The sequence below is a fragment of the Pimephales promelas genome, chromosome 3, assembly GCF_988280905.1.
Source record: "Pimephales promelas chromosome 3, fPimPro1.hap1.1, whole genome shotgun sequence".
In the NCBI taxonomy this organism is placed as follows: Eukaryota; Metazoa; Chordata; class Actinopteri; order Cypriniformes; family Leuciscidae; genus Pimephales; species Pimephales promelas.
In genome coordinates this window covers 36,540,636-36,558,242 of record NC_142771.1, presented here as the reverse complement: position 1 = coordinate 36,558,242, position 17,607 = coordinate 36,540,636, and the positions used below count along the sequence as shown (strand labels likewise).

General features: G+C 40.2%; 1 protein-coding gene across 1 annotated transcript; it reads right to left on the bottom strand.

Moving 5' to 3' along the window:
- Positions 1 to 1,151: 1,151 nt before the first annotated feature.
- On the bottom strand, positions 1,152 to 16,229 carry cacng1b (calcium voltage-gated channel auxiliary subunit gamma 1b). Its single transcript, XM_039687325.2, has 4 exons — positions 15,891 to 16,229; positions 7,973 to 8,047; positions 2,563 to 2,700; positions 1,152 to 1,617 (listed from the first exon to the last, which is right to left on the bottom strand). Exons 1-4 carry the CDS (start codon positions 16,129 to 16,131, stop codon positions 1,385 to 1,387), a joined length of 687 nt encoding a protein of 228 aa, XP_039543259.1. The 5' UTR covers positions 16,132 to 16,229; the 3' UTR covers positions 1,152 to 1,384.
- Positions 16,230 to 17,607: the final 1,378 nt, after the last annotated feature.

Here is a 17,607-nt window from a genome sequence, read left to right as displayed (position 1 = left end):
TTAAAATTACCACAGCGACACAACAGCCATCTAACCTTTTGATTTCTTCACCTGATTTCTTTTGTTTTGAATGTTCACCGGAAATGCCCGGGTGAAGTCGTCTTCATTGGCCGTCTGAATGCAACATCTACTTTAACTGTAGTTGTTGCAGAGGACTGGAAGAGTTGGGTTCGTGTTGTCGACATGTAGAGACGTTTTCTTTGCTGAAAAAAAAAATCCACTTTGATGCACTTCCAAAAGTCGTGGACTCGCGCTTGAGTCGATATGATAAAACCGACGCCATTACTGTTCGTATCTCTGTGTATCAAGCACTGAGGAAGATGAAAATTGAATACCTGTGTTAGGTGACTGTGTTCATTTTAAACAAATTCAATATCCTCAAGGATAAAGCTAAATCACAAAGATAACAAAATAAGCTCACTGAGTATGCTTGTAGTCCTATATGAATTTATATGAACATTTTGTGGATTTGTACAATCCTTGATAACATACAATACACATTTGATATCCTCGTCATCTTGGAAAATGGACCATATACAATCAAATGAGATTGAGAATATCTCTCCCTCTTAATTATGAATAAAATCTAACAATTGCAAGTAGTAAATCACATTTTGAAAGGCTATTGGCTATTTAAAAAAAAGATGATCTTCAGCATGTCCTGTTTCAATAGTAAAAACATCAACAAATACAATGTTTAACAGTCTTTCTTGAGGATCACTGAGATTCACTCACTCAAGAGCAGGAAGTTCAAGTGTGACATTACTAAAGGAATATATCACATCTTAAATGACCTGGGAATTATGAACCTGTACTTGATTACCTTACTTTAAAGTGCAATCTGCATTTCCTGAAACTGATCATACATCTCTGGATATCATTGCTGATCCAATATGCTTTTACATTCATCTATCAGCACATTTAATGTCACCGTTTCAGGAATGACAGATTGGAAACTTATAAATACATTCTAAGCTGTCATCTATTGCATAAGCATGAATGCAAATAAAAATGAATACAATAAAACATACAAAATTCACATTAGATGTGGGTCTTAAAGGGATAGTTCACCCAAAAATGTAAATTATGTCATCATTTACTCACCTTCAAATCATTACACGATTTCGCAAAATTTCGAAGAAAATTTCGAATTTCGAATTTTTCGAAGAAAGAAAAATTTCGCATTTTTTCGAAAAAAAAAAATTTTGGATGACCTATTCCTTGTAATAATTAGATGACTGTGTCAGTGCTTAGTTAAAAATATCAATGCATCACTATCATCATCTATAAATGCAATGCGTCAATGCATCTCATTGTCATTCACACTGCTAGTATGACTCCTGTGTCAGTTGCGTTGCGCTCTTACTCGGCGGTGCACGCTACACTAGTCTATGGAATCCGGGTCGGCGTCCATGCAGGTCTCCCAGGGGTTTCTGGGCATGTGTGGCATGGAGATGATGAGGAGGCTGAGGCCACTGAGGAAGAGGAGGGTGAAGGCGGCGCAGGCGCAAGCGAAGGACCATGAATAGTAGTACTCGATCCATATGGTCTCGTCGCTGTCGATCATGCGTTTGACCGACTGCCTCATGACCTCCACGGAGATGACGATACACAGGCCTGTGAGGATGAGGAAGGTTAAATGGAGAATCAAGAGGGTGGTTTAGAGGTGGGTGCCTGGGGGTTTTAAACTATTGATTCACCAGCACACCATCCTGCAAGTCCTTTATAAATGCTTTTGACCTGCTAGACACTTGCATGTACACAGTATAAGGAGTAGTTCACTTTTAAAAAAACTTTTGCTGATAATTTACTCGCCCCCATGTCATCCAAGATGTCCATGTCTTTCTTTCTTCAGTCGAAAAGAAATTAAGGTTTTTGATGAAAACATTCCAGGATTTTTCTCCATATAATGGACTTCAGTGGGAACCAAAAGACAGTTTCAGTGCAAACTTGTTCAAAGGGCTTTAAACGATTCCAGACGATGAATGAGGCTCTTATCAAGCGAAACGATCGCTCATTTAAAAAAAAAAGTTTAAGTTTCATAAGCTCAAATGCTCGCCTTGCTCTGTTCTGTGAGGAGCGTTCGTGACTCTCCTGTTCGAACTTTTTCCGAGTCATTTTGTTCAATTCGATCGTTGAATGAACCAAATGATTTGAAAAAAGTTTTGTTCATTTTTGCATTTGTGCTTATAAAACTTACCTTTGTTATTTATCTTTTAAATGAGCGATCGTTTCGCTTGATAAGACCCTTATTCATCGTCTGGAATTGTTTAAAGCCCTTTGAACAGTTTGCACTGAAACTGTCATTTGGACCTTGAACCGTTTGGTTCCCATTGAAGTCCATTATATGGAGAAAAATCCTGGAATATTTTCATCGAAAACCTTAATTTCTTTTCGACTGAAGAAAGAAAGACATGGGCATCTTGGATGACATGGGGGTGAGTAAATTATCAGCAAAAGTTTTTTTGCTGATAATATCTGTACCATGGTAGCCTACTAGAAGTCATGCAAATCATTATCAAAACACAAGAAAGTATGAACTCAGCTTAACATTGTGCTTACCTGCAAAAGCAAAGAACATGCCAGCTGGTCTCAGTAGGTAGTCTCTACCCTTCCCAAAAGCCCCCAGGAGGCAGAGACTGCCCAGCGTCATGAAGGCCAGACTGAAGATGGCGATGGCAGCAGCTGAGATGTTGTACTCTGACAGAAGACAATCACACAGTGAGTCTCAGTGTGGATCAAAGCAAGATCAAGCTTCAGTTATGCATTCAGGTGTAACTTTCAGAGCCCTCTATTTCGCGGACTTCTCACAAGATTTATCCTATCCCAGAACGGGACCGTTTCCATTGAACAAAGGTTAGGCCATGGCCTCCTCGCATATCGTCTCCTTAAAATCCTGTCAATGCACTGAAGTTGCCCCGCTTTTGTATATTAACATTGAACTTTTTTTTTATGTGCTGGCTTTGACGTCCCAGCTGAGGATAATTGCCATTGAGTCTGTTATTTATTTTAAACCTGACGTACATATCCCAGATAGCAAACTGACATTGAATCAACGTGGAAATATGACATCGAAACAACGTTGATCTGACATTGTTTTGCTCATCGAATTAACGTTGAACCAACGTCAGACGCGTCATTCTTTCAAAACTAACGGAAAATCAACTTGAAATCAACGTTGTTTCAACGTTATGAAAGCAAACCAATTTTCGATTTTCATTTAGCTTTGAAGAATGCCGCGTCTGACGTTGGTTCAACGTTAATTCGATGAGCAAAATCAACGTTGTTTCAATGTCATGAGAGACGTCGTTTCCACGTTGATTCAATGTCAGTTTGCTGTCTGGGATATGTATCACAATTAATAAATTTGTGCTATGCTAATCTGCTAGCATGCTGACTGAAAAAGAAAGACTTTAGTTTGACCAATTGTAGCTTTGGGTGCATTGTGATGTCTGATAGGTAATTAAAAATAATATTTATTTATTTGTTTCATGGTTAAGACTCAGCAATGTTGTCGGATTGTTGGAAGAGTTATTTTAGCGAGAAGTTTCAACACAAGCTAACTGTTTGTCCTTGTTTTTGGTAGGTTTATCAAGTTTACTTACAGTATATTTCTGTTTCGTTGTAATTAATGTCAATGTTTTAAATGCAGTTCCTTCACCAAAATAACTCGCATTCACCTCTCTAGACACCTTGTTCTCACAATCAAATCATTGAAGGATGACTTCATCTACCCTGCTAATTCAGTTTATATTGCTAATCAGCCTGACCTCTAGACTAATGTTGCGTTTAACATCATTAATTAGTAATACAGACAGATCAATAGTGTGAATGACTATTGACATTTTAGGATGTGGCTCAGGAACTGTGTGGCTTCACGTCTCGTCGCATTTAAGGCTTTATTCCTCTTTATAAAAGGGTTAATTCCAGTCCTTGACACTGATTGGTCAATAGCTGTGCTTTATCCATGATTAAACACGGCTATGACCGCCGTTGTGTTTATTTGAGCTTTCATGCATACTACACATTGGAGCGTTGTTGCTGTTCATGGTCAGGGACTATTTTTTTCTAGCGGAAGGAAGGCTTTTAGTGATTTTACTTCATGAAAGTTGCACTAATACGTTTTTTTTTTTTTTTACTTTAATATTTTTATTGTGTGGTAACCGTTTTATAAAAGCAATGAGGTACTCGAGGCAAGTGCTGTATCGTGAATAAGTAAAGGCTGAAGGGGTTCGTGCCTAACAACGCCCTTCAGCCGTGACTTATTCACGATACAGCACTTGCCTTGAGTACCTTATTGCTTACTAAACTCAATGACTGAGCTAGCGCTTGAAATAGCCAAGATGCACTTTGCTCAAGTAGGTGGAAAATGTAATGCCAGTGGCCATATTTGGTTGCCAGATTGCACTGCTTGTGCTTGTTGAACATTACCTGTGAGCGACAAAGATCTAGCAATAAGAAGAACAAGATATTATTAATTATATCTTGGGAAAGTTACTTGCTTATGTTCTCAGCTAACAAAAATATGTTCTGAAAACATTTTTGCTAACCCCAAATTCACCCCAAAATGAAAATCTGTCAGTAATTACTCGCCCTCATGTTGTTCCAACCCTGTAATGCCTGGTTCAGATTACACAATTTTGTTTGTCTGTTACGATAGCCACTGTGTCAGATTACGTGATTTTGACTCCTAAAATCTTGTCTTGTCGTGGAAAAGAAACATGTCAGACTACGCATTGCTTCCTGACCAGTCATCGCGTGCAGTCATCGGGAAGGCGAAACTAGTAGCGAGTGACTTCCGGAAACGAACGTAAACAAACAAAGGATGAAGCGGTGAGTGTTGTATTGGCTGTTCTTTGTTCAGAAAAAAAAAGTAAAAAAGAAAGAAAACCCGACAATGGACACGTTCCTGGATTGCTCGAAGGGCTGTCAATCCTCCGAAGAGAACTTGAGGTAAAATATTGTTTTCTTATATATTTTTACTTTTAGTTTTAACGTTAGCACCATCGTCTCTCTTTCGTTTCGCAATTTTTGAAAGTTGTGTTCGGACAAGCTTCTGTGCTCCTATTGGTCAATCTCATATGTGACAGAACTGTTGTGGATGACTGTTAAAAAAATTGAACAGGCTAGTCTTTTTTTCGTGATGTCATGAAGCATCGCAGACGCGGCGTAGGTTGTCGCACACTATGAAACACTATATGAGATGATGACGATCGAATCTTGCGTCCCGACGCCCGTTGTCGTTTACGAATCCCCACAACACCCTACGTCAAACGGATCATGCCAAAATTGTGTAATCTGAACCAGGCATAAGACTTTTGTTCATCTTCGGAACACAAATTAAGATATTTTTGATTAAATCTGAGAGCTGGATCACTCCTCTACGAAAACGTATTGCTTTCACTTTAGGAAACAAAATCTACTCTGTTTTTCTGAATTAACGTGTTAATTATCTCAGAATTACGAGATAGTTTTTCATTGAAAAAAGTTGTTGCTCTGTTTTTCTGAATTAACAAGTTAATTATCTCAGAGTTACGAGAATTTTTCATGGAAAAATTTTTTTTGCTCTGTTTTTCTGAATTAATGACCAATTAATTTTTTTCAACAAAAATATCTGATAATCCTGAGATAATTAACAGGATAATAAAGAAAAACAGAGCAAAAACTTTTTTCCATGAACAATTATCTCATAATTCTGAGATAAATAACTTGTTAATTAAAAAAAGTAGTAGATTTTTTTTTCTTCAAGTGCATATGCTATACACTTCCGTACTCCTCCATAGGCTTCATAGGATTGAAACTTGCTGGCCCCCCACACCCACTTGACGTACAACTCAAAAACGCCTGTTACACGTGAAGTCTCATGGCCCACTGAGTAGGAAATTAATAGTTGAAAAAAGTGGTTATTTTTTTTATTTTATTTTTTGCGTATATAAAAAGTATTTTCATCGCTAGAAAAACTTAAAGATAGAGCCACTGTAGTCACTCAGACTATTTTAACAATGTCTTTAACAATGTCTTTTTTACGATCCCAGCCTATGGAGGAGTGATCCAGCTCTCAGATTTCATCAAAAATATCTTAAATTGTGTTCCGAAGATGAACGAAGGTCTTACGAGGTTGGAACAACATGAGGGCGAATATGCTTTCCATTGGGGTGAAGGAGTTAAATTCAGTTTAATGTCCGCAGCGTGAACACAGTCCACTCCAGTCCAGAGGTGTGATATCACAGAGCGGATCATATGATCGAGTCACCGCAGACCAGAAAACATATCGAACACATTTTAATTCTGCACAGAATTCTATACTTTAAAGCGACATTAGGAGGAAACTGCGGCTTTACGCAGTTCAACAGCTCTGGCCAGGCTGTGATATAAATGAAACGCTATTGGCTTTTTTTTTTTTTAAAAAGAGGAGGAGCTACTCAATATATCCTGCCCATTCATCCTGTTTCAGTGGAAATAAAATCAACACATTGAATACTGCTGCGCATTTCAAGGCACTTAACCCTCTGATGGTCTTCGTTTAGGAGTCACGTCCTGAGCCTTCCCGGTCAGAAGTGACCGGACACCTAAGAATGAAACTTCCTCCATCCCAGTAAAAACCAATGCAATTTATTTTTGTTCTATAATATTTATTCTTTTTCATTTAGTATTTTGAGACAATTTGATTTAATTTATTAATATTTATGCAATATTTATGGTCTGTTTTTGCCATGGAAAAATATATATATTTTTCTATATATATTATTATTATTTTTTTTAATGCAGTATTTTAGTTTAATATAGAGTTTAGGCCTTCAGAAAAAAAAAAAAATGTTTTTTGAAGAAAATTAGCACCATCTGGTTAAAGTATAGAGAAAAAGCGTAGAACCACGGTGTTAGAGGCATGTGAGAAGCATGTGAATTCCCCAGCTGTTTATGAACACATTTATTTTTGTGTGGATTTGAATATATATTTGAAACAGTCTCAAAAATGATTTCTCATTTAATTTTAGATTTTTTTTTTGAATGGGGGTCATTTTTGACAGAAGACCAAAATTGTGACTATTTTTTTTTACGACCACTTAGCATGCTCGGATCATGAACTCAATTTTTTTGTGTGTTCACATCCCTAATGCCACAAATGTCACCAAGTTTCGTAACATTCAAATGAAGCTGTGATTTAAAAAAATTCAAAACAGATTTTTTGTAATCTGAATTTAATGGTGTGTATGTGTATAAAAGTGTGTTTGTATGTGTGTGTGAGTGAGTGGGTGTGAATTTTTTTAACTGCGGTAATACTTTCTTTTAAAAACGTGGCCGATTTGTAGATTGTTTTTGTAAATTTCCCATTCATTTCCTATGGGTCGGTCATTTTTGACCGAAGACCACGAGTGTGACTATTTTTTTTACGACCACTTAGCATGCTCGGATCATAACCTCTATTTTTTCTTGTATTCACATACCAAATGTCAGAAAAGTCACCAAGTGTCATAACCTTCCGATGAAGCTGTGATTTCTTAAAATTCAAAACAGAAAATTATTCGGTCAGAAGTGACCGAGGACCATCAGAGGGTTGAGTCTTTAAAGTTAATTAATGTTAATCGAAGAACACAAAGTTCAGAGAACATTCCCTGTTAGCACGGTTGCATTCCTAAGTTGTCATGAGTTTTCTAGGGTGTTCAGAGTGTTGCTATACTATCCTAAATCAAAATAAGTCTGTCCCCAAATCTCTTTAACATTCTGCTTTGGGTCACTCCTTCAATGCAAGTTCCAGGTTTTGTTTGACATTGATCAAGCAGAAATAAAAAGATGGCTTATACCTCTACTCAACAAGCTGTAAGATTTGAAGTGTTTTTATTGTCTGTTGTGTAATCGGTGCAGTGCAACAGTTCATTCAAATTCCTAGTTTACTTATCCCCTAATCTCTGCTTGGTTTTAAGTGAAAGCCTTTACAATATCCTCACGTGATTTCAAAGTCAGAGAACCTTACCTTTCTGAGTCTTTACTTCAAAAACTTCAGCCTCTTCCCCTGATGTGAAGTGTTTGAAGTATGAGCAGTTCTTGACTGCAAAACAAGATGAAAACAGTTATTGTAGCTGAGGGTTGCAGGTGCTGCCGTAGCCTGTCGTTACGATGCAGCCAAACTACCAATGAGTCTGCTTGACATTTCTCCATAGCCGGGTGCGCGAAAACAAGCCAGGCATTCGTGTGTGTCCATTGAATGGATTGGGAATTCTGAAGTATGTGCAGAGGGCATGTGATTACGATTACTTGCTGTATGACAGGATTCTGTAATAAGATGCACATGATTAGTTCATGTATGTGTTTGTTTGTTTTTTCGGCAAGGGGGGGAAATTAGCTGTACTTTGCTTCCTACCATTATTTCACCCTCCCAACACTTTTGGTTGCACAATTCCCTAATATTCGCCCCAAGAAATGAGCTTCTCACCAATGAGTTCATCAGGTTGCATCGCAAAATGAGGCCTCCGTCCCGCACGTCCCTGGGCAATGGGAAAGTCTCGTTAAATAAGAGTTCTTTCGGTAGGAACCTCTTCTTTAGATTAAACTCATAAAGCAACCTCAGCATCCCCTGTGCCGGGAGAAAGACATGAGATTGGGAACTGACAGAGGAGTTGTTTGTTACGCTGGACCAAATATCTCCACCACAAGTGGGGGGTGGGGGAGGCCTATCTGTAGGTTACCTAGCAACAGGCTGGTCTTAGCTTTATTAGTAAAGGCAGACTGACTGAGGCGAGAGAATGGGATGCATCGCGCTGTGCTGCTTTAGACTGTGATTTACTCAGCTTATTTGCCTATTCCCATCACAGGCCCTTAGCGCAAGCTGTTGTGGATGAGTTCATCTCTCAATGGGCGTCTCTCTGAGAGCTTTTGGCCATAATGTTTGCCTCCATGTGTAGGCTAATACACGTTTTGGGTCGTGGTCAGTTGCCTGGGGAAAAATAACCATGCTTTAGCATTTCAACACCCTCATCCCACAAACTGAGACTGGATTTTAATTGCGTTTCAAGCCGTTTCTTGTAATAGAGGGTTTCATGGAGATGCCTGTTTTCCAAGCCATTGAATGTCTCTTCATGTCCTCTTCTTCACCTGTCTTGCTTCAGTAGGCTTGTCAGCGTCCTTCATACATTTAGAGACACGCACTGACAGAACGATCATGAATCAGTTCCAAATAAAAGGGCAACTCTTTGACAAATCTGTAATTTTTTTCCCCCTGGCACCTATCCAACGTAAGACCTGTGCCACGCGACCTTGCTCTGCATGTAGGCAGATCTGTTTTTCAGCTTGATTGTACCTAAAGCTCAAAAAGAACAGAATGAGTCTTTTCAGTTCAGCAGCACCGCCGAGCAAAATGAGGAGCCGAAAATAGCAATTTGGGGCGTATCATTGACCTCGCAGGTTTGTTAATGGAAGCACTTATTTCAGGGAGGAGGTCGATTGCTGGGTTGCAGTGGCTGTCATTTTAGTTTTTTTTACATTTTGATTAAAGCTCACTCTATTTAGTGACTCATGCAAACAGACCATTGGGCTTGACAAGTTGCCTTAAGTGTGAGGCTTCCGAGCACCTTTAAAGGGTAACTAAACCCCTGGTCAGAGCCTGACTCCACCCACTGGCAATATTTGAAAATGCTGAAAAAGTGGGCAGACCCCAGCGGAGATAGAGGGGACGAAATAGATGCTAAAACACTCTATCCTGATCGTTTTCAATACTCCGAATTCCAATTCCTGACCCGCTACAGTGGTTTTGACGACAGAAGATGGTTTTTATACTGCCAAGGGCGTAGCTCGCGTGGTGAGCTGAAACGTGTGTACGTCACAAAGTGCGGAACATCCAATAGGAAAATTCAACTGCAGTAGCCACCGTTCAACCTGAAGAGGGCAGCACTAAGACGTTTTTACACCATATATTGTAGAAATAAAACACTTTATACACAAATGTCAAAAAAGTTACTCGAATCAATGACTGGTATTATTAAAGATCCATTCTTACAGATCATTAACTAAAAAAAGTTGGTTAAAATGTTTAGTTACTCTTTAAGGCCCGTACACACCGAGACGAATATCAGCGCGCGTTATTCGTCAGGGTTTTTCAACGTGTTTTTTGTGTTCACACCCAAGCGATTTTCGCTGACGATGAGCCGAGTGAACATGCAAATTCGTTCCCTGACATTAGATGGTGCCAATTTGCTCTGCAATACCACTCCATATAAGTTCTCCATATAAGTTCTCTTTTATCAAGATGTTTGTACTTCGCTGTCGCGTTTGTCATATACAGGGGTTGGACAATGAAACTGAAACACCTGATTTTACAACACAATAATTTGTTAGAATGGTGAGGGCCTCATTTTGCATCCAAATACAGCACCAATTGACAGATAGAAGTCCTTCACAGTGACCAGAGGGATTATGAGCCGTTCCTCTTCCAGAACAGTGTCCAGGTCACTATATGATGCTGGTGGACTCGCTCCTCCAAAACACCTCAATAATATTCAGATCTGGTGACTGTCAGACCATGGGAGATGTTCAACGTCACTTTCATCTTCATCAAACCCTTCTGTCACAAGTCTTGCTGTGTGTGTTGGTGCATGATCATGCTGATACACGGTTTGAGCATCAGGTACTCATGAATCTCCAGAAGGGTTTGGTAGTCCTCAGCAGTGTCGTGTCCATCAAATACAATCAGGATTGTCATGATATTGGAGCTCAAACCATCACTGATCCATCCGTGCTTCACTCTGAAGATTGGCCGCCAGGCATATAGATGTGAAACCTCCAACATTGGCCAGTGTTTCAGTTTCATTGTCCAACCCTTGTAGTTCTTTATGTTCTAACACCAACGAGACCAGCAGCTCTACATTCATCTTGCCTCGCATCTTCCTCGTCGTATTTCTTCCTGGCTGTGTAGACGGCGACGCTACTTGGCGTATATCTTTTTCGCCGTTGCATATGTGTGCTCGGCAAGACCGTTTTGTGTTTGAGCGCCCCCAAGTTGTGTTTTACTGTAACTTCAGAAGCTCCAAACACGTGAGCAAAACTAGCTCAAACTAAAAAAACGAATGACGCTTTTACACGTGGCGTTTTACGCGTACTCACATTGGCGCCCTTTGTTTATTCACGAGGCGTTAAACGTCACGCTCACGAAATTCGTCCTGGTGTGAACAGGCATTTAGGTGGCTGTGCTGTTTTTATCCCAGGAAATATGGAGCAGTAGCTCAAGAAAACAGAGGTGTCCTCTTTTGTCAACTTGAGTGACCGTTAGATTCTGGGTCAATGTGAGAGGAGGAGGAGGACACATTTAAAGCAGCTAACCCGCTAATGGTGCTTATGTATTTGGGTCACACAAGGGAAGTGACTTCCTCCGGGGCCTCCGGGCCTTTGCAGAAGTTTGGCGGACCAACAGAAAAAACACCTGCCATACAAAAGTACCATATGAATAGTTAATCGAAAAATTTAAATTGTCATTCCCTTCTTATTGGTCAAAGATACTGTCTGTCTTAAGTGGAAAACGAAAGAAGATTCACAGTGGGCCTTCGCATAATTAACTCCACTGGAAAGATCAAGAGATATTTTAACAGACCTGAGTGTTGAATGAGTGTGAAATGCTAGATTCCCTTGAAGAACTTGATGAGTCTCGCCAACACTGACAATTCTTCTTTTCCCTCTGTGAGGAGCAAGTCTGGGAGTGAAGCCAAGAATCACTGAGCAAGCAGGAATATAATTGCTTAAATGCTATGTTTTTGGCTCATGGCTTCTTCTGTGCAGTTCAAGAGGCTATCCAAATCTAACCATTCCCCAGGCAATGGTGTTTGCAGTACTAGTGTGAACTGGGCCACACCTTGTCTCATGGGACGTCACTTAGAACGGCTGCTCTCTGTAAGGTGTCTGTGGAGCCTCAAGGTTAGGTGCTTTCTAACCTTTTCCAGCACAAAGTCTCCCACTAGGCCAGGAATATCAACAAGTGTCTCCCAAGACTGCAAGCCACCACCTGATTGAACTGCGTATCTCCTAATGTGTCTAAAAGTGAGAGCTTCAGGGTTTGGTTTGAGCAAAGTCTGTGCAGTCCCCGACTAAAAAATTCAGCATTGCTGGTAGGGTTGGGTATCGTTTGAATTTGAACGATTCTGATTCCGATTCCTTGTTTCGATTCCGGTTCCCAACGATTCTCGATTCCGATTCCGATTCTTTTAAGAGGCAGGGTCAAAAAAGTTTAGCAAACCTTGCTAACCAACGGTGTTTCTGAAGGAAATACTCCTTCTGTCACAAATACTCCTTTTGTCACAAATTTTGCATTTTGCCGAGATTTCGTTAGTTTTAGAAAAGTGAAGCCACACTTTGGACCGCCGACGTAAGCTACTCATGTTCGACTCGCGCGGTTATGCCAACACTTCCGGTAGACGCTTCTTCGTTGGTGTTGTTCAGCGGTTTCTTCTTCCGCTCGGCGGACTGTGAATATCGAAACTAGGAATCGAAATTTTAACTTTTGAACGATTCTGGGAAAAATGAAAAGTTAGTCCCGGTTCCAATCGATACTCGATTCTCGATACCCAACCCTAATTGCTGGTCAGCAGCATAAGGTCTGTTTTGCATGCTGGTGCCAGCAAGGGATGGTGCTTGCTAGTTTGCTGGCCACCAGCACAGGAAGTGGTAGTGCTGGTGGACCAGATACTCCAGTACAGCTTTGTTTGATAACAGCATGACTATGCTGGTCCACCTGCTAGACCAACACTGTACTAGCGTAAACCAGCTAGGACCAGCATGGAATTCATGCTGGTTTATGTTAGATTTTCCAGTAGGGAGTGTCATGAAAAAATGTTTGACAAACCACAGATTTGGTTAATTTTGACTGCCGAGCTCTAAAATTAAAGTTAGTAATAATAATAATAATTCGTTACATTTATATAGCGCTTTTTCTGGGACCTCAAAGCGCTTCACATAGAGGGGGGGGGGGGGGGATCTCCTCAACCACCACCAATGTGCAGCATCCACCTGGATGATGCGATGGCAGCCATATTGCGCCAGAACGCTCACCACACACCAGCTTATTGGTGGAGAAGAGACAATTAGTATATAGGGATGATTAGGAGGCCATGATGGACAGAGGCCAAGGGGCAAATTTGGCCAGGATGCCGGGGTTACACCCCTACTCTTTTTCAAAGGACATCCTAGTTTAGATTTTTGATGAAATAATGGCTAGTTCTTTATGTGTTATTGATAGTCTTGCCTAGGCAGATTTTTGACTATGGGCATAAGGTCTAGTACACACTGCAGCTTATCCCAGAACCACCCACTGTTCATGTTTTTACATGAAGTTTAGTGGTGTGGTATAATAGGGGGCTACATTTGAAATATCCCTGAGAGTAAAGCGCAATAGGTGTAGTTAAGGATATCTTATTTACTTGCTACTAAGTCTTGACCTTTAAAAGATCTCAGCTCAAAGCAACTAGCTAAGCGAGCAAACCTTTGACTTCTTCCTGGGGATAATTCTGGAAAGATTTGATTCCCAGTAAAGCCAGACAACCAGATTGGAGCTTGCTGCTTTAAGAAAGCTGTTTCCATTTTGTGTAAAATACACATTAGATAAGTGGTTATCAGGTCCATAAATGGTCCAATGGCATTTAAGGCTGATGCTACATGCTGGACGGCGAGATGTAGTGCCCTATAATAGTAAGTTGTCAACACGTCTAAGATAAGTAACTATGATGGATCAGCCCGCTCTCATCCCAAGGCGTCATATACGACGCTTTTGCCAATGCGTAGACATCCAACACACATGGCACCCTTTAGCGTCAATATGAGAGGCGGATATATATGGGGCAGAAGGCGCCTCCTAGTGGTCTAACCCTAAACCTACCCCAGACCTAAACCTACCCATACTCTATGCTTGTTATATTGACGCTAAAGGGTGCCATGTGCGTTGGATGTGAAAAAGCGCTGTATATGACGCCTTGGGATGAGAATGTGTTGGATGGATACACGATTGAAACTGCAGGCCGCTGTCCTTCTGCCATCCATAGTTGATGTGAAATCTTGGGGCATTGCTTAAGGATGAGATTCTCTCCAGACATTCACAAGAGCACATGGTGGGAGTGTGATAAATAGAGGATGCTGGTCTTACTGCCCCCTGCATAAAATAGGACCCAATTACCTATTCATTCCACTTGTTTCTATTGTTTCAGAGCCCTCTCTTCCTTAAATCCATCCACTCCAACCTCACTAATCAATTTTTGTTATATCTGTCAATATTCTATCATCTGTATTTCACAAGTATGTTTGCAGAGCACAGTTGACGGTTAAAGGATTAGTTCACTTTTGAAAAAACTTTTGCTGATAATTTACTCGCCCCCATGTCATCCAAGATGTCCATGTCTTTCTTTCCTCAGTCGAAAAAAAATTAAGGTTTTTGATGAAAACATTCCAGGATTTTTCTCCATATAATGGACTTCAATGGGAACCAGACGGTCCAAGGTCCAAACGACAGTTAATAACAGTTTCAGATGCAGCTTCAAATGTCTTTAAACGATATCAGACGATGAATAAGGGTCTTATCATGCGAAACGATCGGTTATTTCAATGCTTATTCCAAAAATGTAACTTTTCTAAGGACAAATGCTAGCCTTGCTCTATTCCGTGAGGCGCGTTTGTAACGTCACGTAATACGTAATTACGTTCAAAAGGTCACGGGCAACGTAGCCGGAAGTACAGAATCAAAATCGTCCGACATCGTTGTTTTACCTTTTAATTCATTTTTTGTAAACGGCGTTTGAGTTTGTTTGCACGGTCAACCTATGCGTTCAACTTGTAAACACTGACTCTGTACTTTCGGCTACGTCGCCCGTGACCTTTTGAACGTAATTACGTATTACGTGACGTTACAAACGCGCCTCAGAGAATAGAGCAAGGCTAGCATTTGTCCTTAGAAAAGTTACATTTTTGGAATAAGTTTTGAAATAACCGATCGTTTCGCATGATAAGACCCTTATTCATCGTCTGGTGTCGTTTAAAGACATTTGAAGCTGCATCTGAAACTGTTATTAACTGTCTTTTGGACCTTGGACCGTTTGGTTCCCATGTAAGTGCATTATATGGAAAAAAATCCTGGAATGTTTTCATCAAAAACCTTAATTTCTTTTCGACTGATGAAAGAAAGACATGGACATCTTGGATGACATGGGGGTGAGTAAATTATCAGCAAAAGCTTTTTCAAAAGTGAACTACTCCTTTAATTGTCAGGAACGGAAGGTTTCAAGGCAGCTATTCAATGAATGCACACAGTCTTCATCAGTCTTTACTGTCATTTGAGGGAATTGCATTTACTTTTTCATACTCTTTTCTTCTTCTCCTCAATCTGTTTGACCTCATGAGCTAGGGCTCAGGAATGAAATGAGGCTGATCCGTCCCTAGAGCAGCGTAATGAACAGTCGGGTTATTTCTCGTCTCCCACGGGTAGATACAGATACAGCTCATATGCCTTCCATTAATCCAAAACCACACATCGGCTCCTAAATCTTCTTAACCTATCTATTATAGCCTTAAACAACCTAATGACATCATAAACAGCCAATCGGCACCTGTTCGATTCATTAGACATCTGACCTCACTCAGCAATTCAAAATGGTGCTATTAAAATATTGTACCCTTCATTTGAAGACCAGACTCCCGCCCATATTGCGCGTTAATGTTTAATGTAGCTCTTAGACTTTTCACCTTGAACTTTCTTGCCCTGCATGTAAGATGAAAGTAGGCTTGGCTTCTTTAAAACTTAAGACAAATGAGGTGCTCTTCCAAAAACTTCATAAGTAAGACAGATCCATGCCTTTGGGCTACATCGACTGGACGTGTGCTAATAGCGTTCATGAGAAATAACTCACAGTAGATGTGAGCTTCCTTACCTCCTGGCAGGCTGATAGGGCCACAGCCTTTGCCCTCAGGGTCTTCCTCCACAATGAAGATACTCTTTTTACACAGTCTCCAGAGTCCAAAGTGGGCCGCTTCGCAGGTGGTGTTGAGCTGCTCCACCCTGGGACTCAGAACCGCCCAATGGTCCGTCACCACTGCCGCCAACATGGACGAGATGCCCACCAGGATAACCAGGAAGGTGATCTTCACCTTGGTCTTCTGGTCCTCTAGCATGGTGAACGTTGAAGGTAAGTGAGCTTTGAGTTTAAAAGTGCCTCTGCTCTTGAAGTGATGCTTTGGTTTAGTTGATCTCTTCACTCCAGCTCGCTGTCCACAAATCTCTGCTTCTGCTTGGAAAAAGAAAAAGAGGTCAGATAATAGTGCCCTAGTTTCCTCTCTCTCTCTCTCTCTCTCTCTCTCTTTCTCTCCCTCCCTGTAAGACAGTCATTGAGTTTGGTGGGCTGTGCCTTTAAACCTGCCCTTAAAAAACGTTTATTAGCTAATATTGTAAATCCTGCAGCTTAACCTGTAGCATTGAACAAAGCTGTTTTGATACGCCATAGAGGACATGTCGGAGTTTGGGTAACTTCTTAGACCATGTGCACATGGGACATGTGATCACTTACATAATAATCAATGGAACTGTCTAGAAGAACCAGATGATAGACACCATGTGTCTATTTTTGAGCTTCCCCATCTGTCTGAAATTATTAAATAATATTCTATGCAGTATGTGATTTTGTGATGGACTGGCCATTCATCCGGGGTATTTCCCTTCCTTTGGTCCAAGACGCTGGAGCAGCAACGCCAAAGTTCATGCTGCTTTGGATGGATGGAATGATGTGATTTTTAAATTTTATTTTATATATTTATTTTGGTTTGAATTATATTCAGTATGTATTTAACCCTCTGATGACCACTTTTTGTTGTTGTTGTTTCAACTAAATTTCCAACTTAAATTGATGATAAATCCTGAATTCTTTCAAGCACATACTTAAAGGGGTAGTTCACTTTTGCTGATCATTTATTCACCCCAGTGTCATCCAAGATGTCCATGTCTTTCTTTCTTCAGTTGAAAAGAAATGAAGATTTTTGATAAACATTCCAGGATTTTTCTCCATATAATGGACTTCAATGGGAACCAAACGGTTCAAGGTCCAAAAGACAGTTTCAGTGCAAACTGCAAACTGTTCAAAGGGCTTTAGACAACTCCAGACGATGAATAAGGGTCTTATCAAGCGAAACGATCGCTTGATAAAGAAAAATAAATATAAAACCCTTATTCATCATCTGGAATCATTTAAAGCCCAAATTTAATTTATTTTCGACTGAAGAAAGAATGACATGGACATCTTGGATGACACGGGGGTGAGTAAATTATCAACAAAAGTTTTTTAAAAGTGAACGACTCCTTTAAGTTTGGTGTCTTTTTAAAGAAGACACTTGGCAGATTGAGTGCTGAAGTGAAAAATCCACAAAAATACTATTTTGAAATTTTATATGAAATATATATTTTCCTAAAACTTTTTTTACTCTAAAACGTCGAGAAAATCAAAGTCATAAATCTAATCAAGTTGTGTTCCAAATTCCAAAAAATGAGCTTTCTGTCAGATTTAGTTTGGCCGCAGTACCACTCGTCTCCACCGGGTGAAATTAATTTCCCGTTCATTTCCAATGCCGTCATTTTTGACCACAAGGAGCACAAGTGTG